General features: G+C 33.2%; 3 protein-coding genes, 1 long non-coding RNA gene and 1 pseudogene across 6 annotated transcripts; 4 read left to right on the top strand and 1 right to left on the bottom strand.

Annotated features, from left to right (window-relative positions):
* Nucleotides 1–1,430: 1,430 nt before the first annotated feature.
* On the top strand, nucleotides 1,431–7,933 carry LOC105108655 (lecithin-cholesterol acyltransferase-like 4). Its single transcript, XM_011003045.1, has 11 exons — nucleotides 1,431–1,829; nucleotides 2,499–2,590; nucleotides 3,285–3,403; nucleotides 3,553–3,688; nucleotides 3,824–3,875; nucleotides 4,680–4,780; nucleotides 4,953–5,135; nucleotides 5,537–5,694; nucleotides 6,606–6,660; nucleotides 6,983–7,036; nucleotides 7,222–7,933. The coding sequence occupies exons 1-11, from the start codon at nucleotides 1,586–1,588 to the stop codon at nucleotides 7,636–7,638; spliced, it is 1,611 nt and encodes a 536-aa protein (XP_011001347.1). The 5' UTR covers nucleotides 1,431–1,585; the 3' UTR covers nucleotides 7,639–7,933.
* Nucleotides 7,934–8,990: 1,057 nt separating this feature from the next.
* Nucleotides 8,991–15,038, top strand: LOC105108652 (cysteine-rich and transmembrane domain-containing protein A-like). 2 transcript variants are annotated; one of them, XM_011003043.1, is made up of 3 exons: nucleotides 8,991–9,221; nucleotides 9,332–9,560; nucleotides 14,903–15,038. In XM_011003043.1, exons 1-3 carry the CDS (start codon nucleotides 9,185–9,187, stop codon nucleotides 14,916–14,918), a joined length of 282 nt encoding a protein of 93 aa, XP_011001345.1. In that variant the 5' UTR covers nucleotides 8,991–9,184; the 3' UTR covers nucleotides 14,919–15,038. The 2 variants fall into 2 exon arrangements, with proteins under 2 accessions (XP_011001345.1, XP_011001344.1); XM_011003042.1 differs by lacking the exon at nucleotides 14,903–15,038 and adding an exon at nucleotides 9,641–9,770 and having other exon boundaries at nucleotides 9,012–9,221.
* On the bottom strand, nucleotides 10,721–19,037 carry LOC105108654 (squalene monooxygenase-like; annotated as a pseudogene).
* On the top strand, nucleotides 14,239–14,634 carry LOC105108653 (uncharacterized). Its single transcript, XR_839094.1, has 2 exons — nucleotides 14,239–14,494; nucleotides 14,598–14,634. It is a non-coding gene; the product is annotated as an uncharacterized LOC105108653 (long non-coding RNA).
* An 827-nt stretch (nucleotides 19,038–19,864) lies between the features above and the next one.
* LOC105108651 (50S ribosomal protein L9, chloroplastic-like) lies at nucleotides 19,865–24,650 on the top strand. Of its 2 annotated transcripts, none has more exons than XM_011003041.1 (6): nucleotides 19,865–20,087; nucleotides 22,838–23,002; nucleotides 23,105–23,239; nucleotides 23,468–23,575; nucleotides 23,686–23,790; nucleotides 24,105–24,650. In XM_011003041.1, the coding sequence occupies exons 2-6, from the start codon at nucleotides 22,856–22,858 to the stop codon at nucleotides 24,267–24,269; spliced, it is 660 nt and encodes a 219-aa protein (XP_011001343.1). In that variant the 5' UTR covers nucleotides 19,865–20,087; nucleotides 22,838–22,855; the 3' UTR covers nucleotides 24,270–24,650. The 2 variants fall into 2 exon arrangements, with proteins under 2 accessions (XP_011001343.1, XP_011001342.1); XM_011003040.1 differs by lacking the exon at nucleotides 19,865–20,087 and adding an exon at nucleotides 22,284–22,550.
* The last annotated feature ends 2,306 nt before the right edge of the window (nucleotides 24,651–26,956 follow it).

Raw genomic sequence — 26,956 nt, 5'->3', positions numbered from 1 at the left:
ACCGTCTTTCACAACGGTCGAAAATTCTTCCAATTTTCCTTCATTTCACAGATCTCCCTTCCCTTGTCTCTTTCTCTCTCTGTTGAGGTCCAGTTTCTTTGTTCCTTCTGTGTTCGAAATTGATAGATCTTTTTCTTTCTAATTTGCTTTTGCTTTTTATTCCCTATATTTTTGTGGGTTTTCTTTCTTGTTTCTCTACGTTTTCTCCCTCACTATCTTTTCTTCTTTTCTTGTCCCTATATTAATTTGGTGTTTCTATCTTCTTAATTTGTTTCTTCGGCACAAAGATTAATTTGGTGTTTCTATCTTCTTAATTTAACAAATCTTTATTGTTTTTTTATGAGTTTTTAGGGTCAAATTTCAGTTTTTTTTATCGAGAAAGTACTTGATTTTCTCAGCAAACAATCAAGTCTAATTAACCGTGATGAATTTACCATAATACTACTAAATTTGACACTTACTTATAAACTATAGGAAGGGTTTTTTTTTTTAATTGTTTTGAAAGTTAATTAATTCAATGGCTTAATTTATGATTTAGTAGATTTGATCCAAGTTGATCAAAATATTTTTTAAATAAATTTAAATAAATTTATTAATTTATAAGTTAACCCAACATGTTTATAATCACTCAAGTTTGATCCTGAACTGATTTGATAATTCTAAACCTAATTAGAAGATATTTAAGAATAGATAAAAAATATTTTATAAAAAAATTATTATTACTCTCACGGCTACATCAACATGTTCAAGAGTAAAACAAAAAAACAAAATCCATTATGCAATCTAACGAAAATAAATATACCGAATGTTTACAAACAAAACTTTCAATAAAAGACAAGAATGAAACAGTACTAGTTATTTTTCTTTTAAATATATTAAAATAATATATAGTAGTAGTTATTTTTTTTAAATATATTAAAATAATATTTATTTTTTATTTTTTTAAATTTATTTTAGATATTATCACGATCTACAAATATTAAAATATATTAATTCAAAACCACATCGACCTACAAATATTAAAATATAGGAATTCAAATAAAAAGATTAAAATTTTTTAAAAGCTTTTAAAATTAAAAAACAAATGTATTTTTAGATAAAGTTAGAAAACAATATCAAAAGGAGTGATTATAACATGAATATAATAATTTACATGTATAATTTCTTAAAATCCTTATCTTATTATAACATCTTTATTTGAGATGATTTAGATTCTTAAACAAATTGTCTAACACTTAAACTATAATAATTTATTAAAAAACAATAATTTGTGGGGGCACAAGAAAATTAACACAAACCAATTATTTGTGTTAAGAAACGTTAATCAATTATATCAATTGGAAATTAGTCCATGATAGTTGTATCAATAAAATTGCCAAAACATTATAAAATTAAAAAATATATCATAGCTCGAGGACTGACTTGAAAGAAGCTTTGCTCTCCACTTCCGTCTCTCCTTTGCCTTCAAGTCTCCGCCCTAAAAAGCCCCCAAAATCCACAAAATTGCAATTCTCCCTCAAAAAATTCCCAATTATTCTCAATTTCGTACGGGAATTAGGGTTTCTGATCAATCAGACAATCAATCATGGCTATGTTACTAGAAGACATTGTTCGATCGGTAGAGCTATGGCTGAACTTGATAAAAAAACCACAGCCTTATGTGGACCCGAGTCTTGACCCGGTTCTTTTAGTCCCGGGTATTGCCGGTTCGATTTTAAAAGCAGTAGATAAGGATAATGGAGGGAAAGAAGAACGGGTTTGGGTACGGATTCTTGCTGCTGATTACACCTGTCGAACTAAGCTCTGGTCTCGCTTTGATCCTCAAACTGGTAAATTTTTAAACATTTTCTTCTTCTTTTGATTCTGCGATCAATGAATTTGTTTTTTTCAATTAGTTGTTTGAGCTTCTTTTTTTTTGTAATATGGAAGGAAAAGTTGGGTTTTTGAGTGATTTTGCGGGATTGTAGTTGAGGTTGTGTTTGGTTACTGAGAAAATTATGGAAAGTTGGGAATTTAAGTATAACTTGGTTGCTTGGAAACTGGGGAAAGTTTAGCTTAGTTTACTTTAGTTTTAATTATAATTATAGGAAGAGAAGGTAAATAAATGGTGTAAGGTTTGAGAATTTATGGAAGTTTTTGAATTTATGATCTTGTGGAAATCAAGAGATTGGCTTTATGTCTTTGATTTTGCTTCTTTTTTTTTTGTAAATGACAAAATTTGGTTTCAAACGATGTAATGCTTATTTGGTAATAGAGTCTGTGATGGGAAGTTTAAAATTTCATTCTCGTGCTTGCTGCTTAGGAAAAAGTTTGGTTTAGTTACAAAATGAGGTAAAGTTTGAGAATTTAAGTTTATGATAGTTCTGAGAATCTGGATTTTTTTTAAGAGAGAGATTCTGTGGAGTGCAATTGTGATGCTGAATAACAGTTTGCCGCTTTGCTCCATGTTGGTTTGTGTTCTACCAATGGTGCTAAATTGATGAGTTTATGTGAAACAGGACGGTCTGTGACTTTAGATCCAAAGACAAATATTGTGGTTCCTGATGATAGATACGGGTTGCATGCTATTGATGTATTGGATCCTGACATGGTACTTTCTTTGTCTTCGTATCTTTTATGCTTATTTTACATCGTATTTAGATTTGAAACAGTAATGTTTCCACTGAAATTTGTACTTTATAATAGGAAGTTCTACTTTATTTAATAACAATCGGAGCAGAAAAAATCAGTTCTAACTTGAATCATGAAACATAATCTCACAATTAAAGAACTTGTTAATGTTATTGAGACAGGAGATGCTTTTTGGTGAAAATGTTTTACAGAAAGAAGAGAGTCCCATTTTTTCTGGAAATTTCACATGCATTTACTGAATGTTGACTAATTTGATTTACATAGCTTTTTATAAATAGAATTTCACTATAGTTTTGTACTTGTTAAACAACTCTTTCTATAGTATATGTTACAATGTTCTAAGTACATAATATCTCAAAAATCACCTGTAATCCATCATTTTCTCCATTTCTGATCTCTCTCACGTATAAGATGCCTTTTCTATTTTCTATTATATAGTGAAATGCAGAATTCACAGCTGAAGTGGGTTGATTTGCATCTTTTTTTAATTTTTTAGATAATAGTTATATTTTGAAAGAGAGTGATAATCAGACATTATCAAAATTGAATATATTGCAATAAATGTTGTGTTTTAGCTCTCAATTAAATCAAATTTATGTGCAAGTTAAGTGCAACTGGATGTATTTCATAACACAGTATTTTGTTCCATGCAGGTAATAGGACGTGATTGTGTATATTATTTCCATGATATGATTGTCGAAATGATCAAGTGGGGTTTTCAAGAGGGAAAAACTCTTTTCGGGTTTGGGTATGATTTTCGGCAAAGCAACAGGTGTGTATTAAACCAACCAGCTTTTTCCAATACTGCTATAATTAGCGAGTTTTTTTTCTCAAATGAATTTTGCTTTACAATCTATGGAGACATTTCTTTTCCTTTAAATGTTAATGATTTTAATCACTGATGCTTTGCTTATCTTCCAGGTTGCCAGAGACTTTAGAGTGCCTTGCTAAAAAATTAGAGTCAGTATATAAAGCATCTGGAGGGAAAAAGATAAACATCATAAGTCATTCAATGGGGGGTCTGCTAGTTAAATGCTTCATGTCCCTGCACAGTGATGTAAATATCCAACATCACCTCTTGAATTAACTGTTTTTTTATTACCCTCCTATTTGGGTGAATAAGTTGCTATTTGTTGCTTCTTTTATATTTCTTTGATGAAAGCTCTTAAATCTTATGCTTATTTTTTGGCAGATATTTGAGAAATATGTGAAGAATTGGATTGCCATTGCTGCACCATTCCGGGGTAAGCAATTCTATACAATGTGTGATTCATAACACATGGCATTTGTACCTCCCATGATTTGTATCTCCTAGTGCTGGGCAAAAGTCTGCACTCAGAAGAAACTGTAATTTGTTTAGATGCTGTCAAAAAGTTATATTTTGCAGGAAGAAAGTGTGATTTTACTTTATTCAGATTTCATAGCATAGCATTGATGCTGTTAGTAGTTAGAAGTGAATTTCCAAAATTGTTACATAGACCCTGATATAAGAATCATTTATACCCTGATATAAGAATCATTTCTCTGTTCGAATATGAACAAACAGAATAGTAGAAAAATGTGGCTTAAATACCACAATTTAACAATTATCAAATTTTCTGGTGGTGTAATTTCATATACTGAAATAGAATTCCTAATTCTATTAACATAATAAAAATTTCATTACTTCCATTCTTAAGTAATGTTACGATTGGAATCATTGATGTACCCTGAAATAGGTGTCATTTCCTTGTTCCATATGAAAGATGTGAAATATAGAAAAATTGTGGTTCATATCAGACAATCTTGTATTGTGTTTATATATGGACCAATTGCCAAGAGTATATTTGAATACACCAAAATAGAACTTCGAATTGTGTTAGGATAGGAAATATAGGTTTTGCTACTTACATTCATTAATTGATCTCACAATTCAAATCTCATCAATGTTATTTGTACAGTTGCATTGTGCTTTCAGTTCCATTGTTACTGTTTCAGTTATTCAGAACGTTACTCAGATAGGATTTTGGAACGGTGTTCAAATGTTGTATGTGTTATTGGTCCGACAGGTGCACCTGGGTTTGTTACATCTACCTTTCTGAATGGAATGTCATTTGTTGAAGGGTGGGAGCAGAACTTTTTTATATCAAAATGGAGCATGCACCAGCTGGTAGGAGCCCTCTACTTTGGCATTTAAATACATGTATATTAGAGACTCTTTTTTATTTTTTCTAATTGTGTATCTTGAACTATAAGAATTATCAACAGCTTTCAAAGTCAGTTGATTTAAAATGGCTTTTCATGAGTTTCATATACTGATTCTATATGGCACAATTTTTCAGCTTATTGAATGCCCTTCAATATATGAATTGATGGCTTGTCCACATTTTCATTGGCAACATGTTCCTGTTTTGGAAATCTGGAGAGAGAAGAAAGATAATGATGGAAATTCTCAGATAATTCTAGAGTCATATCCCCCTGAAGAGAGCATCCAAGTTTTCAAAGATGCTCTTTCAAGTAACACTGTGAGCTCAGAACTTTCTTTTTGTAAATTGCTGCTCCGTGAAGTTTAGCATTTCATCTTTTGATCACAGTGCATTCCTATATTATCAATCACTGCTAATCATTCATTAACCTCACAATTGTTAATTTTAATTTAATAATTGATTCACTGCTAATCATTCATTAACCTCTCAATTGTTAATTTTAATTTAATAATTGATTAGGCTGAAGAGTTGATGGTACAAATCTGATTAATCCTCTTCTTTTTCTATAACTTGTGTGCTTTAAATAATAATAATAATAATAATAATAATAATAATGTGCTTAGTTTTACCTTTCAACCGTCATTGACTTGTTAAAACATCAGTGACTTTCTCCATGTATCATTTGTTTGGATGGTAATATCTGTATTTCCTCATTTCAGGTCATTTATGATGAAGAGGATCTTCCGTTACCTTTCAACTTTGATATTTTGAAATGGGCTGATGAAACACAAAACGTTTTGTCTCGTGCTAAAGTTCCTCCTGGAGTTAGATTCTACAATATCTATGGGGTTAATCTGGAAACGCCTCACAGTGTTTGGTAATGCTTCTATGAACTTAGATGAAGCTTTGCATGAGAACTGCAATGCAAGCTTTGCTGCATAAGAGTGGACACAACAAAAGCTTCAATAGAAGTTAAACTAAACAAGGAATTTCAAGTTAATAGTTTCATTTATATGTGAGAGGCTGATTTTTAATTCTTTTCCTGTCAATATGAAGTCTTATTTAAGGTTTCCATGTCTTAAAGGTGCTGATTTCTTATATTACGTGTCAAAGTCTAGGGTAGTTTGAGAAAAAGGAATCAATTTTTATCTGGTGCCGAAGGCTGCTGGTTTAATTTGATATTTGATGTTGAAAGTCACCTGGGATATTCTATCATCGCCAGTAGTGCTGAAATAGACTGAGTAGCAATGGCTTAAAGGGTCTCGTCTGTAGTTTAATTGTCTCTTTAGTCATTTAGGTTTTGTGGTTGAAGCATGCATCTTGTGTTTACTGGTAGTCTAGGTCCAATTTTGGAATAGCAAACACCAACTATTACTGTTGTTTAGGTATAATAGGAAACCCTCCTTTTTCTTCTTCAGATGTGAATTCTAGCAGAACTCCACAAGATTCAGCTACAATATTGTTGTCACAGTTATATCTTTAGTCCCTAAATCTTGGCCAGGGTATAATGTCATTGATCGCCACACCCATCTCTCCAAAACAGGAGGTTTCTTGTGCAAATCTACCCTCACTCACAAAATGATTGAACTATCAAAAAGATAGAAACACACAAAGAAAAACCTTAAACTCCAAACTATTGGTCAACCATTCTGCAACTTGACTGACTCAACCAAGTCTCTCATTAACGAACTGTCTGAAACTCTAGCTTTGCATCATATGATTCTGTGGTAACATTCTTCTTGCAATTCTATTGGTGTATTTTATCTCATAGAAGTTACTATTCTGCAGCTATGGAAGTTCAGAGGTACCTGTCACTGATCTACCAGAACTGCAATTTTGTGAGGTCATTATCTCATGCTCAACTTGCTCTTATTCTTGTGATGTTGTTTTCCCTACAGGCAACCTGTGCAGTAGCCATGGAATACTTTTCTTTGCCTTCTCTTATGCTTAAATTGTTGGTTAATGATAGCTTAGAGAACTGTCTGATCATTGGGACTTTGTAGATCACCTGATAGGACATGGGTAGCCATGGAATACTCTTATCCCTGCTTGTCATCAGAGCAAATGGATAGCTTGTTTAGTATTTGGTCTTTGTTCATTGGTTCAAACACTTTCCTGTGATTCTTGAATTGGTCACAAAAGCTGATTTTTGTTTGTGTTTTCAGCCTAAATACATTTCTGTAAATGGTGACGGGACAGTTCCTGCTGAATCAGCTAAGGTTTGTGACGTGCATTTCATTAACTCTCTCTGATTTAATAATCTTCCAAAGTAACTATGCTATGAATAAGCTTTTCTTCACAGCTTTAACTCATGAAAGCTATTGAAGGACATGATGGTTGCATTTTGAATTATGCTTCTCCCCAATCTTTTGTTTTTTCTTTCCTCATTTTTGTTTTCTTTCAGGCAGATGGGCTCAATGCAGAAGCAAGGGTTGGGGTGCCTGGTGAGCACCGTGGAATTCTCAGTGACCATCATTTATTCAGGATTCTGAAGCACTGGCTGAAGGCAGATTCAGATCCTTTCTACAATCCAATAAATGATTATGTCATTCTACCCACCGCATTCGAAATGGAAAGGCACAAAGAGAATGGATTCCAATTTACATCACTTAAAGAGGAGTGGGAAATCATTTCTGAAGAAGAAGATGACCATGACAATATGGTTGATAGAAAACCTTCGGTAAGTTCAATCTGTGTTTCACAGACGGGAGATGATCGGTCTTCACCTGCAGAGGCCTGTGCCACCGTAACTGTGCATCCTCACGGTGAGGGGAAGCAACATGTGGAGCTAAATGCTGTAAGTGTTTCTGTTGATGCCTGAAAGTTGAATCTTGCTCTCTTCAGGAGGAGAAGAGTGCGGCTGTATGTAAATCTTGCATGTATATTATTATTATGCTTCTCAAGATAGTAACCATGGTTGGTCAGGGTGACCATGCATCCATTTGTACATAAAACCCAGTAATAAAATCATATTCTTTCTCTTGTGATTATTCTCAAAATTAGTTCTCTTTTGTTAGAATAATTTCAGTCTCCATTACTGTAGAATTTATGCTACTGTAATTATTTTTAACTTGTTCTCGACTTGGAAACTAGGCTAGCCTCATGAATTTGTATTACATCCCTTGATTTGTTAAATCTGTTACCTATGATATCAACATTACTAATACATTTGTAAAGTTCATGTGTCTCCTTCATATGCAGCCAGAGCTGTATGTCTGGCTATTTTATGTCATTAAGCCAATTGTATACAATGAATAGTTATGTTTCCTTTAATCGATAATTGTTATATAGTCACAGCCGTAACATGCACGAGTGGGAATGAAGACTGTAGACTTCAGAAAAGAAAAGGGAAGAAAAGGCTAAAGAATTGATGCAATGAAACATTACTAGTCATTGTATTATTATGTTGGGTCATTTTGTACATTTTTTTGGGCCAGGCCCAGGGCCCCACATACTTGGACTGAGATCCACTGCTAATGGAGATGACTAAACCCTAGGAGGTATTTTGATAGTTTGGTAATGAGTCCAATACCCGATGGAAAAATAGGAAAATGAAAAAGAAAAGAAAGAAAGTAGAGCACAAAAACAAAGGATACTCCAAGGGCACAAATCTCCGGGGGATATTCATGCTCAAAAGCTGTATCCTTTGATTCATGTATCTGGGGGTATTTATCAATAATCTATGTGGAACACAAATTTCTTTAATTAAATTATGAGATTAATTAATTAATTAATTAAACGGTGTAAGGAAGGTCTCTCTAGTTTAGTGTGAAAAATCAAATCTTTGAAAAGAAATATAGATTTACCATTAATATCACAAATACACACATAATTCATTAATAATATTAAAATACAGTTAATACGTTAATCAGGTTTCTGTTTATAAAGAATGAATTATATTTCCATTTAATTAGAAAAATAGCAATATATAGTTCAAATTAATTTGATTAATCTGATGACATGGCTTAATAATAAATATGGGTTACAGGAGAGAGCCACCCTTTTCTATGCAATTCAAGGCTTTCGAGCTACTTTTCGTCTCGTTTTGATTAGAAGATCAATTATTATTTTCAATATCATTTCGGAGGAACCTTCTGTCCATTTTCTATGCTATTCAAGTTAGAAAACGAAGGCAGAGTCCACGTTGCTTTTTTGAACAAATGGATTGAATTATTATTGAAAGAAATCCCAACTGTCACAGCATGATAGGTCGTCTAGCTAGTTTTTCCATGCATGTAACAAGTCGCCATTGACGAAGACCTCAAAGAACAACCAGCCAACTCTATAAAACATATCATTTCATTCATTTGGTTTTTCCATATACCAAATACAAGTTTTTCATAGGTGATCATATCTTGATTTCAACAATGAGTGACGACAGCAACACGCATCGAGCTTCCGCAGGTAATTGAATTTATGTTCGGCTTCTGAAAATCCTTTTTTTTTTCCTTCCTTTTTTTCTGTGATTTAGGAAGTTAATCAATTGATGGGTTACTAAATTGATGATTTTTCAGGAGTATGTCCTGCACCACCTACTTCATGTCCACCAAAGCAGGAGATGCGTTATTCAGACTATAAAAAAATGTCTTCTCAAGGACCAATGCAAGGGTACCATGAAGCGGGTCCTGATGTGGCATCACCTCCAGTTAGTGACCCTACGAAATATGGTCCTCAACACCTCCCACAGGCACCTCTTCCTCCAGAAAGAACTAGTCAGAGGGATGATGACTTTTCCACAGGATGGTAACTGAGCTTTTGCCCTTTTTATTTAAATAACGATTCACTGTGTACTTAGTTATTTATCTGTTTCCTATGTGACACAGTTGCTGCTGCTGCCTCTAGGACGCGTGCTTTGAAGGACTATGAATGATTCTCTGTAAAATTTGCAGCTTACAATTGTTTCCCTTGTGTTTCTTGTTGGAAATAATAATTATTTTCGCTCTTTTTACGTCACTGTACGGACTACGTATCCACACTATATTGTCCGTGCTTCACGTTTATTTGAGTTGAGAGTATGCTAATAATTATTTTTTAAAATTATTTTTAATATGAATACATAAAAATCTAAAAATATATAAAAATAATTCGAAGTAAATTTTTTTAAATTTTTTTTTAACAATTGTCTATTTAGCATGCAATCCTAATCAGTGGCGAAATTTTAAGAAGGATCTCAGTACAATCAAATTGCTGATAGATGGGCTATAGACTAGTTTGTGTTTTGAACGTTGAGCAGCTTGGTAATGGGACGGGCAGGCTCCATGGCGTAACCTGCACGAGTGCGAATGGAGACTGTAGACTTTAGCAAAGCAAAGAAAGGGCTAAAGAATTATGCAATGAAACATAACTAATCATTGTATATACTCTTATAGGTTGTTTTACATTACATTTGTACTTGTGTTTTTGAATGTATTTTAAAGGTGAGTTTGGTATTAAAAAAAATATCAAATTAATTTTTTAAAATCTTTTATGATAGTTTTAATGCAATGTTGCTAATAATTTTTTTTTTTAAAATATATATCAAACACATATTTGATCTTCCGACAAAAGATGAACTCAAATGATTTGTTAATTCAAGGGCCGATTAATAGAAAAACTCGATCTTTTGTAAGAAGCTTAAAATAATATCATTCCAAGTTTTTCATTTTTCTAAATCAAAGATTAAGTTAATCTCACTCGAAACTAGATACAACCTGGGTGGTATCTTATAACTATGCTATTAATGACTTTAATTGCTACGTCTCCGTGTTCGGCTTGCAAAGGAAACATATGAACTTTCAAAAATGTTGGTATCATAGGGGAAGTTTTTTATTATTTTTTTTTAAATAAATTAGGCATTTAGTACAAATTCACGAGGGATATCTTGTTCCCAAGTTGAAGAACAAATAAAAAAATTGCAGTTGCGTGACTTCTACAAGAATGGAGACCTAAGCTATTCTCACAAACGTGAATTGCTCATGCAAACTAGTTTCAGTTCTTGGTGGAAAATCGCTCTATCCATCCTGTCAGGCAATCGGAGGAGCTCTGTGGTATGGTGGTACCCTTACAGGGAAGAACATATGTCTAATTCTTTCAGCCTTTATTAGAGGAAAGATGTTGACCATGTTAGACAATCTTGCTTCCACATGAGTCTATCTTAGAAACAGAATTTGGAAGAAAAATTGATAACAAATTCAGTTTCTACAGATTCAAAGTTCATTGAGATACCTACCGAAATCAATCTAGCACCTGTCCATATCCGCTTAAGTGATGGCAAGGGAAGCATTAAGCGGCCGACACCCTAGATAGCCACTGCAAAGTAATGGAGAACCAAGTTCAATGGCCGATGGTCTAGACCAGAGAGTAGAGCTATGGGTCCATTCGAAAAAACTCCTCCAAGGTTTAAATAGTCAAAACATGCTTGGCGTATGTCGTTTCTAGCTGGATCAGGTGATGCACTAAGCACTTTGTACAGGGCACCTGCCAATGTGTTCATGGTAGATGCCACTGGCTGCAAACAGATACATGAATCATTGGTTAATTTTTTTTTTTTAAATTCCGACAAGCTTTATTAGGATTTTAATTGGCTCGTCTTACCTTAGACAGGGTGTAGAAGGACTCGAGATATCTGGAAGGGGAAGATGCATCATTGAGCTTCTGCAGAGGTCGAAGAAGGTCACGTAGCAGCACAATGTCTGACAGAGCTACAGTCATTCGTCCTCCAGTTAAAGGATGCCTCATGCTTAATGCATCCTCCATTAGAAGTGCGCCTGGAGTAGGGTAAGGAGAAGCTGGCATGCTTCTGTTTGTCATTGTTCTTATGCTCCCTTTGTCAATTGCCTAAATGAAAGCATCGTGCAGTTCAGCAGGAATCTAAAATGCCCAAGTTGCTTGATTGTTCTTTTGAATCAGAAAAGTGAGAAGCACATGTTGATCTTAAACATAAATCAGTAGTAACTCCACTGTGTCAAGGCTAAAAGTCAGAAGATCTTCTCAAGGCTGAAGAGATTGTAGAAGATCTTCTCAAGGCTGCAGAGATTATTGTGTGTGGTACCATACCATGTGATGGTGTGACCACCATATTTATTGAGAAGAGAGGCAGCTAATCACTTAACTTTAAAATTAAGTGGTTCGGGTAATGTAGTAGTAGATTGAAAATAAAAGAGAGGAGAAGAAAATCAAGAGAGAAAAGGAGAAGACGAGGCAGCAGAGCAGTCTGTGTTCTTTCTTTAATTTCCAGCTCATTCACCGTTGGATCGGGCTGAGATTTTGACAGCAGTTTATAGACACATTGATCTTCATTCTGGATGGTTGGATTGAAGATTGGTGATGTGGAAGCTGGCTTTTTTGACAAAAGACGGGGCTGTCAGTTTTGTGAGTTTTTCTCAAATAATTCTCCTTTAATCTTATTGTAATCCGAGAATAAGTTGTTTTTGATGATATATATGTTGTATCCCTTAGTTGAATCTGAGGAAGAATGATTATGAACCCATTATTTGTTGATAGTGGAAATGTTTAGGTGGATTACGGTCCCGTGGTTTTTCCCACATCGGGTTTTCCACTTTAAAAATCTTGGTGTTGATTTTGTGATTATTTATATTATATTTGGTCATTATTTGATTCTGTTTTACTGCACAAAGAGGGAAAGAATTAGGATTTATGAATTGTGAATTGTATTCCGCTAAATTGATCCTGGTAAATTGGTGTCCGGTTGTTCCTAGTTTTCCCAACAAAATGGTATCAGAGCACTGGTTGTGTAGATTGAATTTCTTGGGCAGTTAAGATGGAAAAGGAAGATTCAGGCATGATAAAGCTTACTTTCTCAAATTATTTTCTATGGAAAATAATGATGGAGGATCACTTATATTGCAATGATTTGGTTTTGCCGATTAAATGTAAATGGAATGGGTTTAATAGAAAGGTTACTGCTAATGTTAGAAAATGAGTATCTTTTAAGTCCATTAATCATATTTCTTAAAAACATGATTTCTATACAGTTTGGAAGATGTTGGAAGAAACATTTGCTAAGGAGAGTGCACAAAACAAGGTTTTTGTAATTAGAGACCTTGTGAATTTGAAGTATAGAGATGGTGAAGATGCTTCAGTGCATATAAATGTATTCCAAGGGTTCTTGAATCAGTTGTCATTGATGAATCTGGAGTTAGCTGATGAAATGCAAGCACTAATCCTACTGAGTTCATTGCCGGATAGTTGGGAGACTTTGGTGGTGTCACTTAGCAATTCTACTCCGAATGGGAAGATCACTTTGAAAACAGTGAAGGATTGTATCCTCAATGAAGAGAAGAGGAGGAAAGGCACAAGCACTTCTGAGTCTCATGCACTTGTTACAGAAAGTCGAGGGAGAAGTCCAAGCAGGTTCTCTCACAGCAAGCAAGATAGAGAATCCAGCAATAGAAAAGGCAAATGGAAGCCAAGAGGAAGATCTCAGTCAAGGAAGGGTTTTAAGTGCTATTATTGTGACAAGCCTGGGCATATGCAAAAGGATTGCAGAAAGTAAAAAAAGAGATAAAAAAAAAGGTAGAGATGAAGACAATAATGAAGAGAATAGTAAAGTTGCAGTTGTATTTGATGGTAATGTTACCATTGTTTGTGATGATGATTGTGTTAATCTTGCATGTCAGGTAATGAAGACTGTAGACTTCAGAAAAGAAAAGAAAAGAAAAGGCTAAAGAATTGATGCAATGAAACATTACTAGTCATAGTATTATTATGTTTGGTCATTTTGGACATTTTGGTGGGCCAGGCCCAGGACCCCACATTCTTGGACTGAGATCCACTGCTAATGGAGATGACTAAACCCTAGGAGGTATTTTGATAGTTTGGTAATGAGTCCAATACCCAATGGAAAAATAGGAAAAAGAAAAGAAAGAAAGTGAAGCACAAAAACGAAGGATAGTCCAAGCACACAATTCTCTGTGGGATTCATGCTCAAAAGCTGAATCCTTTGATTCATGTATCTGGAATTATCAATAAATCAATGTGGAACACAAATTTCTTTAATTAAATTATGATATTAATTAATTAATGAAACGGTACTGTCAAAAAGGTCTCTCTATTTTAGTGTCAAGATTCAACTCTTTCAAAAGAAATATACATTTACCATTAATATCACAAATACACGCATAATTCATTAATAATATTAAAATACAATTAATAATTAATCAGGTTTCTGTCTATTTGAGAAATAAGAATGAATTATATTTCCATTTATTTAGAAAAATAGCGATCCGATGGCATGGCTTAATAATAACTATGGGTTAGAGGAGAGAGCCACCCTTTTCCATGCAATTCAAGGCTTTCGAGCTATTTTCCGTCTCGCTTTGATTAGAAGATCAATTATTATTTTCAATATCATTTCGGAGGAACCTTCTCTCCATTTTCGGAGCAATTTCAAGTTAGAAAACGAAGGCAGAGTCCACATTGCTTTTTTGAACAAATGGATTGAATTATCATTGAAAGAAATCCCAATTGTCACAACATGATAGGTCGTCTAGCTAGTTTTTCCATGCATGTAAGAAGTCGCCATTGACGAAGACCGTAAAGAACAACCAGCCAACTCTATAAAACATATCATTTCATTCATTTGGTCTTTCCATATACCAAATACAAGTTTTTCATAGGTGATCATATCTTGATTTCAACAATGAGTTACGACAACAACAATCATCAAGCTTCCGCAGGTAATTGAATTTATGTTCGGCTTCTGAAAATCTTTTTTTTTCCTTTTTTTCTGTCATTTAGGATGTTAATCAATTGATGGTTTGCTAAATTGATGATTTTCAGGGGTATATCCACCAAAGCAGGAGGTGTGGTCTCCTGAAGAACATTGTTATGCTTTTCAAGCACCAATGCAAGGGTACTATGAAGCCGGTCCTTACGTGGCACCACCTTCAGTTAGTGACCCTACGAAATTTGGTCCTCAACATCACCAACAGCCACCTCATTTCCCAGGAGTAAATCCTCCGCCACCTACTTCATGTCCACCAAAGCAAAAAAAAAACAAAAAACAAAAAGTGAGCATTTTTTTTCCTTTTTTTTTAAATAACGATTCACTGTGTACTTATTTATCCTTTACCTATGCGACACAGTTGCTGCTGCCTCTAGGACGCGTGCTTTCAAGGACCACGAGGGATTCTCAGTAAAATTTGCAGCTTGTAATTGTTTCTCTTGTGTTTCTTGTTGCTTGTTGGGAATCATAATTATTTTCGCTCTTTTTATGTCACAGTACAGACTATAGATTATTTGCTGAAAAGTTATTTTTTAAAAATAAATTATTTTATAATATAATAAAACATAAGTTAGAAAATACTTTTTAATGTTTAATGTTTGGTTAACTTATAAAAAATAAACTGAAAAATAACTTATTAATATTTTTTTAAGTTTATCAAAATAATAAGAAATAAATCTTACAAATTAAAAAGTTAAAAAATTGAATGAAAATGAAATTGAAAAAAACATAATTTCATAAATTATCTCAAATAAAATAAATAATAATTAAAATAATAGAGATCAAATCTAAAAAAATAAAAAAATTAAAGATGAAAAAATTAAAATAATAATAATTAAAATTTCATAAATTATTTCAAATAAATAAGTAACAATCAAAAGAATGAGAAACAAAATTGATAAATAAAAATTTTTAATAAAAAATGATAAGGAAAAAGCAAATAATAATTATAAAAATAAGATCCAAAGTTAAAATAAAAATCATTTTTTAAGAGTTAAATTAAAAAAATAAATATTCAAAATAATATGTATATATCTATATATATATATATATATCAATTAAAAGTTTGAGAACCAAATTTGATATAATCAGTAAATAATATGATATTTCTAATTTTTTTACAATTTTCATAAAATGTTTTCAGCCTAAATTTTTTAGAAAAATATTTTATTAGAAACCAAGCTAATTTTTTTTTAATTATAAAATATTTTTCATTGACTAATATTTTTAACAATAAAAAAATATAAAAATATTTAAAAAATAATTTCTTATAAATTATTTTTCGAGAAACAAATATCATCTTAATCACATTACTTTTTAATTAATATTTTTCTCCGTGCTTCATTTGATGGCCAAGGCCAAATGTTACGAGTATTTTTTAAAGTTTTTTTTATAAATATATTAAAATAATATATATTTTATTTAAAAATCTTTTTAATATCAATAAAAAAAATCTCAAAATATATATAATTAATTTTAAATAAATTTTTTTAAACGTTAAACAATCTCTAATTAGCACGAAATCCTAAACAGTGAAAAACATTATTAAAAAAAAATTTGTACTAGTTTGCTTAAAACAGGTTATATATATTATACATATATATAATAATAATATTTTTTTAAAAAAACTTGAAATGGTATTATTTTTCGTTTATAAAAAAAAAAATCAAGTTTTTCTATTAACCCACCCCTGTTTTAAGCTAAACCTTGAATTAACAATTAGAGATTTGATTTCATCACTGTTTTAAGCAATTTGATTGTACTGAGATAGAAAAATTTCAACCCATGACACGGCCTCGAAATAGATATAACCTGGGTGGCATCTTATAACTATGCTATTAATGACTGTAATTGCCACATATCGTGTTCGGCTTGTAAAGGAAACATATGAACTTTCAAAGTGTATAAATCATGTTGGTATCATAGGGGGATTTGTTTTTTTTTTTTTTTAATAAATTAGGCATCGAGTACAAATTTACGAGGGATATCTTGTTCCCAAGTTGAAGAACAAATTAATAAAAGAATTACAGTTGTATGACTTCTACAAGAATGGAGACCTAAGCTTTGATCTCGCAAACGTGAATTGCTCATGCAAACTAGTTTCAGTTCTTGATGGAAAATCGCTCTATCCATCCTGCCAGGCAATCGGAGGAGCTCTGGGGTATGGTGGTACCATTACAGGGAAGAACATTTGTCTAATTCCTTCAGCCTTTATTATAGGAAAGATGATTCCTGATGCCCCCTGAAGGCGCAGATGATAACCATGTTAGAAAATCTTGCTTCCACACGAGTCTTATCTTATAAACAGAATTTTAAAGAAAAATTGATAACAAATACAGTTTCTATAGATTCAAAGTTCATTGAGACACCTACCGAAATCAATCTAGCACCTGTACATATCTGCTCAAGTGAAATGCCCAAGTTGCTTGATTATTCTTATGATCTCATACATAAATCAGTGGTAATTCTGTTGTGTTAGTGTAAGAATTCACATAAATATTGCTTGAAGTGAATTGTAGTAACCTGGGGAACTACTGCAGTTTTCAGATAGCGAGCCATTTCACCATTAGAAACGGAAGGTACTTCCTGTCCAGGAACATCTACCAAACAGCGAATCTCACTGCTGATAATAGGATAAAACAAGATTGGAGATGGATCTGCCAGAACAAAATGTCCATGATTTGCATATCGAAGGTTGCGGTTTTCCAGCACCAGCGCAACAAAACACGATGGGATATCAATTATGCAAAAGGAAAGATTAAATTTCAGTTGGCAAGGAAGATTAAATTATGCAAGCTAAATTCCTATGCTGTGGAAAAGGTTATATGTTACTTCAATACTAGAACACAGGATCACAAAACTTCGACGAAGTGATTGTTTTGCAATTTGGCAGCACTGTCCTCAACTTAGGATTGCAAAGAGACCGCCGCAGATTCGAGAAACAGCCATCACAGACAATTGTTAATGGATCACATGCTCCCAACTCTGTTGCAGCCCTGGTTTTGCACTGTACTCCTTTAATAGTCCCATTTTCTTCAATGAGAGTTGTTACCGTTCCTTGTTCCAATTTAACCCTGAAGAAAACATTGCAAGAAAATCGGATTGTAAGGAAACATTATTAATTATGCAACTACCCTGGAAAGATCATATGATTGAAATACTACAATGGAACAGAACTTAAGCAAGTATAATGAATGTCCATGAAAGATTACGCGGAAAGAGTTTTATGCTTTGTCTCGCATTTTCTGAATAAAACGGCCATTGTGAAAGCTTCTTCCAGCAACATCTGAAAGGAAGTTCTCCAAGGGGTATGATAGTTTGGTACTTTTCCCATCTTTAATGTTTGCAGATCCAAGCACTCTTTGAGCATCAATTTCACTCACACAGTCTGCAGATACACAAAGATCTACTTAACGTTTACTGCTATAGTTCTGACAGTGTTTGACGCTGAAAAGCTTAGCTGGTTCTACAGATATATTGAGGCTCTGGCTCACCTTCAAGGCCCAATTCAATTAATTTCAGGTAACCTCCAGGTTGCAGGAGTTCTCCAACAATTCTGTCAGTGTCAGGCTCGGTCAAGTCTCTTTCAATTACATGCACTCTTCGACCATCCCGCAATATGTACAGAAATATGAGATTGCAACTCTCTCCTGTAATCTTTCCAACAGAAGCAATTGACATGAAATTATTGACACAAGTAGTAAAAAAATTGTTCTAAAAGAAGGTTGGATACGATTTGCCTGGCCATCCTGGGCATAATTATTAAGGGATTTTTTGGTTCGGAGGTGTGATGATTTTTTTCAAAAATACAATCTTTTTAAAATATAAACCACATTTTAAAAAGTTAAAAATGTTTTTTTTTATGTGGGTTTCATAAAAAAAAACCCGAAGTCAACTACATGTTAATGCCTTTCTGGATATTCCTCAGTAAGTATGATCCAGGAGAAAAATATTAGTGGGCAACGTGAAGAAGAAAGTGGAATAAATATTATTTTGGGAGGAAAAAATACATGGGAAGCTCCACGAAGAGTTCAAAGGGAATGATAGAGCAACTTTAATCTAAAATGTTATTTTAAAAAATTAAATTGATAAAATAACATTTTAAATAATATAAATATAATTTATTTTATCATATTTATTCTAATTAAAAAAAATTATTTAAAAAACTATTACGTTTACTGCTATAGTTCTGATAGTTTTGACGCTGGAAAGCTTAGCTGGTTCTACAGATATATTGAGGCTCCGGCTCACCTTCAAGGCCCAATTCAATTAATTTCAGGTAACCTCCAGGTTGCAGGAGTTCTCCAACAATTCTGTCAGTGTCAGGCTCGGTCAAGTCTCTTTCAATTACTTGCACTCTTCGACCATCCTGCAATATGTACAGAAATATGAGATTGCAATTCTCTCCTGTAATCTTTCCAACAGAAGCAATTGACATGGAATTGTTGACACAAGTAAGAAAAGAATTATTCTAGAAGAAGGTTGGATACGATTTGCCTGGCCATCCTGGGCATAATTATTAGGGGATTTTTTGGCTGGAGGTATGATGGTTTTTTTCCCCTTCAAAGATACAACCTTTTCAAAGTATAAAACACATTTCTAAAAGCTACAAGTATATGTTTTTTTGCGTTTTTTTTTTGTGTGGATTCCACCAAAAAAATCCAAAGTCATCTCAAACCAAATACCCTCTAAATCCATTCTAATATGATTATGGATCCGGGAAATCCACGACTTGAAAGTTTGACCTGAATCGAGTTTTAACTTAAACTCAATTAGATTTATATTTATGTAAGTTGATAGGTTGATTTATGATCTAGTTATCAAGATTAGAACAAAACTAAGGTGTTTTTTTTTTAAGCAGAATTAAAATGGTATTGCTTTTTTTTTTTAAGGTGTTTTTTTCAAAACAAAATTGAAATGACATTTAAAAAAAAATGTATTACAGTTGGGTTGATGCAGTCAACTACATGTTAATGCCTTTCTGGATATTCATCAGTAAGTGTGATCCAGGAGAAAAATATTAGTGAGCAATGTGAAAAGAAAGTGGAATAAATATTATTTTGGGAGGAAAAAATACACGGGAAGCTCCACGAAGAGTTCAAAGGGAATGATCGATTTTGAACTTGTAAGGTAATTCATGATCGATTTTCATGTGTCGAGTTTGAATCTTGATCTTTGAATTCGAAAAATCGCATCTTTTTTATTCTTCGTCCTTCTAAATTTACTTAGTTTGAAATTCATCCTCGTAATGTTTTTAATTTTGACTGCATCTCCTATGAATTCCAAGGTTTGCCCTTAACTAATGGATTCACAAGATTTTTTATTCCTCAATCCTATTATCATAACAGTAAGTACGCAGTCGCCAGTCTTCCCTTCCCCCTTTGCCTGTTCTCAAAACTCAAGTTATCAACCCTAGCTGGTTCCACAACTTCCACTCTCTCTCTCTCAAAACAGCCATTTCTTTTCTTTATTTCGTTTGCCTCTGTTCTTCCTCTAGTCTCCACTCTGCATCTTATGTGCTCTCGCGTCTCGCCTCTCTGTATCAGGTTAGTTTTTTTTTTTTCTTGGCATTCTTGATTCTTGAATACTTGTTTCTGGAGATGGGTTTGCTGTAAATTACTTAATTACTTCCATTGTTCTTCCTGAATTTAGTTTCCTGCCAATGCTTTTCATTTGCTTAGTTTTGTTTTCTTTTATTTAGATGTTGGGTTCTCTGAGGTTGTCTTGCTGCCATTGTTTTTACCTCTCGGTTGTTTCCTTTCTGGAAGCTCTCCTTTGCTAGGTTTGTAATAACATGGTAGAGAACAATTCAATCAGTCCACCCATGATTCACAACGATACATGGGTGGAAAATAAAAACATAAAGAAACTAAGAGTAGAGAGGTGTTATTGTTTATCTGAGATCGACCGACTTACTAGAGTGGAACAGAACAAAAATTTGATGCACATTTTTGTTTTTCATCAGCCAGTCATGACATATGGAATTCCCTAAGAGTTTCAAAAGTTGCCCTTTCCCTTCCCTGAATAGGTTATTTGGAATTTTCCAGTCCTTTGATGAACTACCTTAACTGTTCCAAAAGGGAGACAAAGCCTACTTCCAGAATTAGGATTAGTGATTTAAAATATATAAACTGGTTACTTGATCTCAACTCAATGGAACAGCATTCGCTGATGGCTTCCCATACTTGGGTTGTCTTTGTTATCTAATTGTCCATCATTGAGTCTATAAAGGAATCTCATTAGAAAGCGTAAGAAGAAGAAGAAGAAGAAGAAGAATAGCGAAAAGCCTCACCATTTTGAGATTGAAAAGAGTTTATAGCAACTGGTTCACTCACCTGACTGTTTTGATATTCGATAGCCAAGAACCAATGAGACAGCTTAGCCGCAAAGCATGGCTTGATTATGCCTGGATTTTCAATATTGCATAACTTGCCCCCACTTTCAGAGCTCTTCAAAGTTCTGTCCCTCTGAAAATCCTTTGAGACATTAACCTTTTTCTTTCCTTTTGCATGATAAACTAAAATCAACCCCAAAACAGAACAATGACTCCTCCCAAAAGATGCTGATATCCCATATCTTGAGATTGCTAAGAAAACAAGGGGTGAATGGTGCTGTTACCGCTCACTACTTCTAGACTTTCCCTTTCTGTTTTAGTCAAAGAGCTCGGGACTAATACCATGCCTTCTATAGGCTTAAAAAACAGCCAAGTTTTGTCATTTTCTGTGAAACACTTAGGCAATGAATTACTTTGAAATAAAACCATGGGATCCAAAACAGGGGGAGATTGACAGTTTTGTTGTTGTTACATTATTGTCACAAAGTAAGTTATTGAACCCATTTTTGTTATCATCAGGCAATGTATACAGAGCTTAGGATCACTTGTTCACTTGACAAGTCTATTTGACGTTTGGAAGCTCTTCATTTAAGATCTAAGATTTTTTTGTGTAATCACATGTTTGCTTGACCTAAGACTTGTAATCATATCAACCATGATATACCAAAATGAAAAATCATTTGACTCAAGTCGGCCTATGATGTTGACGGCAAGTTGAGAGGCTGGTCCTAGGTGTACCCCCAGTGTTGTTTCAGTGGCCTCAGAGGCTGGTGTTGGATTTTTTGGAATTCTGGAGCCTGTTAATAGGCTGTTCTCTTAATTCATTATTTTATCTTCAATTTTTACCTGACACCTGCTGGTGCAAAAAAAAATAATAATAATAAACACAAGATTGGCACTAATAATTTAATACAAATGAATATACAGTGACAAAAAAATTAAATATAATTTGAAATATTATAAGAAAATTAAATAATATTAACATCAAATATAAGCCCTCATAAAACCCTTTAAAAGCTTATAAAAAAACCTATTAAAAGCTCATTAGAAAGTAAAAAAAAGTCCAAAAAAACAATATAGGTTCTATTGGTTTTTTACATTGAAAACTGAACTGAAAACTAATTTTTTTTTTAATTTTAATTTGATTGTTTTTATATATATAAAAAAACCCAATAAAATATGATCACCCATACCTAAAACCTAACAAAAGATACTTGACTTTGGGTTGTGGCAAAGCTTAGACCAAGAAGGCCCAAAAATATTAAAGCCCCAGAACGTGGGGCAAGTTAGTCGGGTTGGGTTGAGTTCTTGCTTTCCCTGCCATCTCTTGGCTATGTATCCATAACCTGACAACCCGTCTCGAACCCAAACCCAGATCTTGACAGGAATCTTGTCTTCAGCCCTTAATCAATACATTCTAAAAAATTCATGCACTTTCCTCTTTCGAAAAAATTGATTCCTTGAATGGAAGGGTGACACTCTTGGTTCCTCGAATATAACAACAGGGAGAATCCTCACCTGGTGTGTGTGTATATTCCAGTTGCTCAAACTCTTGGTTCCTCTCTCATCTTTCACCCTCATCTTCTACGGGCAAAAGCCCGTCAAAATCCTAAGCTCAAAAAACTCAGCTCTTCGTTTCAAAACCGAGATTTTTGTTTTCTTGTACAAGCTTACAGTAAGTAATTTAGGCATTGTTTTTCTTTCTAGATTTTGAGTTTTATGTTCTGGCTATTGTGGGATTGCTGTTGATTTATTGTTTGATTTATTTATGCTAAAAAATCCTGAGTTACCTTCATTTTTCATAATCTTATAGCAAGAAATTAAATTTCTTGATTTTTGTGCTCTTATTTTTGGGTTCTGGGTTTTAAAGCACTTACTTTTTTGTTGCATTTTTCTTTGCTTATTTAAGATTTTGTTTTGTTGGTATTTGCAGCGACTTAATTTTGGTTTGTTTTGAAACAGGGACTCTTTGTGGTGATTATGGCTTGTATTCAGCACAGCAGAAATGTTCTACGGCGAATTATTGCTAAAGAAACCAACTTGAAGAGCTCTGATGGTGCTATACATCCATTGTTATATGCTTGTCAAGGCATTAGATATAAGAAGTTAGAAGTTATTCTTACAACAGTAAGTGTGTGACTAGGAAATATTTCATTTTTGGGTTTTTTATCAGGTTATGTGTCGGTTCAGATATTGATGTTGATGGTGGATTTTGATTTGCACTTGCAGAGCATAGAGAAGCTTGGGAAAGCTGGTCAGACAGTTAAGGTTGCGCCAGGGCATTTTCGCAACCATCTGATGCCCAAATTACTTGCTGTCCCTAACATCGAAAAGTTTGCGCATCTTATCAGGGAGCAACGCAAGGTTTTGCTCAAATTTCTTACATTTATTTTATCTAGTTCCATGTGTTTGTTAGTGTTTTTTTATGTGGTGAAAGTAGCTGGTCTTGAATCTTGATTTATTTGGCATGAATTTTTTATGTGCATTATATTGTAAAGTTGCGAATTAAAGTTTTGCATCCGCGCGTCCCTTTGGTTTTGTTTGAGAAATGTCAAGTGATTGGTGTTATGTTTGTGATGTGTTGTGGATCAGATTTACCAACCCGAGGAAGAAGAGGAGGTGAAAGTAGTTAAAGAGACAATGGAAGATAAGATGAAAGAATACGAAACAGCAGCAAAACGCTTAGTAAAAGCCCAACTGGTTAGTTTATCTTTTGAAAAGTGTATTGAGAATATGAAACATTTTAAATAACAAGTTGGCTTACTCTTACCGGTAATACGAGGTATCTGACCGGTCTTTCATGATTGTAGGCTTTTAGGGTAGGGATCAATACTGCAAAATTCCGTGCCCGTGAATCAAAAGATGACCCAATAGAAATTCTTTCACCAGTGACAAAGGATGATATTTTAAAAGAGGTATATCAGTCTTCATCTTTAATTTCAGTTTCTCTTCAGAATTTTGTAAAGTAAGTTGTTTTGTATTTATCCATGAAAATACCGTAGGTGGATATTGTTGCATGAGCAAGTTCTGGCAATATATCATCACGAAACCATCTATAAAACCCAGTTTGACAATTCTCTTTTAGACACTGCGATCTATGATACAGGTTCTGTTTTATACGTACTATAATTCCGTAATTTGTAGTTAGGTGCAGCATACGTGGTATGATAAAAAGATAGTTTTTGCCTGACTGTTGGATGTGTGCTAACGTGGTTTCTGTCCATCTCAGGTGACAAGACAATTCAATGTGCAAATTGAACCTGACAACGTGCATCTTCCATCACCTTTGACTGCTCTTGGAGAGTTTGAGGTGCCCCTACGCTTCCCAAAGTCTATTCCGATGCCTGAGGGGAAGGTTAAATGGACACTTAAGGTCAAGATTCGGGGTAAATAAATATTACCTCATCATCAAATTCTTGATGAAACATTTAGACAATGCTATCGAAGGTTATTGTAGCATTCTTGTGAAGCTTGATGCTTCAACCCAGCACATCTTGAATCTTGCGATGTCCTATATACTTCTTCAATAATCAATCCTTACAGAAGTTATTGTGGGATGAATTTTGATTGTAGCTCTTTCTGACATGCACAAGTTATAGTTTGGGGCCCTTGCATCTGCGTTCATACTCGTATATCCGAATTCTGTTGATTACTCTTTCGCTGCATGTCAGATGGTGTTTGGTTTCAGGTTTGTGTTTTAACTTCTACCCAAAAACACTTTTGAGAGACCATCTCCTTTTGCTATTATGTTGAAGGGATTCGCGTAAAGAATGAATTCATTTGGTTTCTGCATCTTTAATCCTAGATCATTTATGTTTAACCATATATCCTAGACTATTTCAATGGCGAGACAGAAGAAACGAAGCTTCAACTAGGAAGCAAGCGGCTTTCACTTGTTTCTAATGTCTAGACCAAGTGTTCTCAAAACATACTGGGAGAACTTTCCTAGCTAATCGATATAAAGTTGCATTAGTCTTTTTCTAGACAGATTGGATGCCCAAATGAAACAAAAGCATGGTTCAATTTTCATGAATTTTGCAGTATTTATTTGATCAATTTTTTTTCCTTAAAAAAAAGCTTGTGTCAGGGAAGCTCATTCAGAAAATTGGATTTTTTTCCCTCGCAGAATGTTTTTCTAAAAGCTTAAAAGAAAAGGGTGGCCGAAGCAGTTTTTTAATAGAGTACTATAAACTCTACACAAATTACGATCCTCCGTTCATTTCAATTTCATAGATAGATCATAAATGGACTTTGCTCCATTTGTTAGAAGTTAAAATATGAGTTGCTAGTGACTGATTTGTGTCTCTAGTGAACTCTCAGGCTCACAAGGACAAAATATTTCTGTTGTGGGAAAATTATAATTTTATTATTATTATTTTGCGATTTAATCCTTTTAATTTTGAAAATAATAAGTTATACCTATAATTCTTCTAAGATTGAAGAATGAGTTAAAGATTATGTAGAATAAAGTATACATTTTAGACACTTCATCTAATTCTATAAGTCTTTAAGTTAAAATGTAGGAATCAGTTTATACACAATTCATCTAATTCTATAAGTCTTTAAGTTAATAAGCCTAAAATTTATTAGATTCAAATTGATAATTTCTAGAAAATAAATTCAAAACCTAACAAATTACATTATATCTTTTTAATTTTTTTTAAAAGTATATTTAATTTATAGGATATGTCATGCCAAGCCTTGATATAAGCTTTATAAATGAAACTATACTTCACCTTTTAATTTGTAAAACAGAAACAAGAGTAACTTATTAATTATAGTTTAATATTATTGAAAAAACTATGTTTGTATTTTAATATTAATGGTGTAAGTAGTTTTTTTTTTAAGAGTTGAATTTTTAATTGTGGAGAAAAATTGAATATTATGACACTTTAAGAGAGAGTGATATTCAAATGGAGAAAACACGTTAACATTGTTTTGCTCAATCTCATTGTTTAATTAAAAAATTTTGTGTTCCATGCAGATTTAATACTGGAATTAAAGAATTATGTTTTCGAACATGAATTACATAAGAAATTTGTGTATGTACATGAATCATGCTTTTTGCTCTTGTCGTTTTTTTTTTATTTCCTTTTTTATGTTTCCTATTTTCCCAGGGTGCATTGGGATCGATACCAAACTATTAAAATACCACCAACCGTATTCCAGTGTTTGGTTTAGTGATGGAAGGAGCTTGTCTTCTTTCACTACACCTGGGTTCGAGACTTGACGTGCACGTCTGTCATCCTCGCAGTGCTTTACATGCCTACTGGGTTTTCAAGGTATTCAGTGGGCCGTGGGGATTAGTCGTGGTACGCGCAAGCTGGCCCGAACACCCCATGTAAATAAAAAAAAAATACCACCAACCAAGAGTCAGTTAGTCATCTCAATAGCAATGGATCTCAATTCAACAATATAAGATCTTCGGTTCGGCTCTCAGAAATAGACAACACAACCGATCAATATAATAATAACCTTATAGAATGGAATAATGGAACATGTTGATATTAATATAATTTTTTTATGGTAATTTTATTCTTTATTTATTAAATTTATAAACTAAAATATTAAGAAAATAAGTTTTTAAATGAAAATTAGAATTATAAAAATTAAAGGGATTGCAAAGAAAAAAAAACAAAGTAGATAAACTAGACATAACTTTTTTCTTGGAAGTTTGAGATTGGCCAAGAAATTTCTTTTTATTTGACACTTTTACCTTCAATTTTTTATTTCCTTATTAAATCTTAAGAAATTAATTATTAATTTTTGCCTTCAAGAGATTTCTTTTTATTTGACACTTTTGCCTTCAATTTTTTCTTTCCTTATTAAGTCTTAAGAAATTAATTATTAATTTGTACATAGAAGATTGCAATAAAAAAATCATGATATTGTAGATTGCTATAGTCATGTACATATATTTTTTTAGTATATTTTGTAATTACAATTATACATAACAAAAATATCAAAATATACCCTTAAACAATTAGGGTAGTATCAATTTCACACCTAAACTATTTTATATATTAATTTTACCTTGAACTATTTTGATAAGTTAATTGTAATCTTTGTTAGAATCAATTA

Source organism: Populus euphratica, unplaced genomic scaffold, assembly GCF_000495115.2.
Source record: "Populus euphratica unplaced genomic scaffold, PopEup_1.0 scaffold195.1, whole genome shotgun sequence".
NCBI classification, from domain to species: Eukaryota; Viridiplantae; Streptophyta; class Magnoliopsida; order Malpighiales; family Salicaceae; genus Populus; species Populus euphratica.
This window is presented reverse-complemented; position numbering and strand designations above follow the sequence as displayed.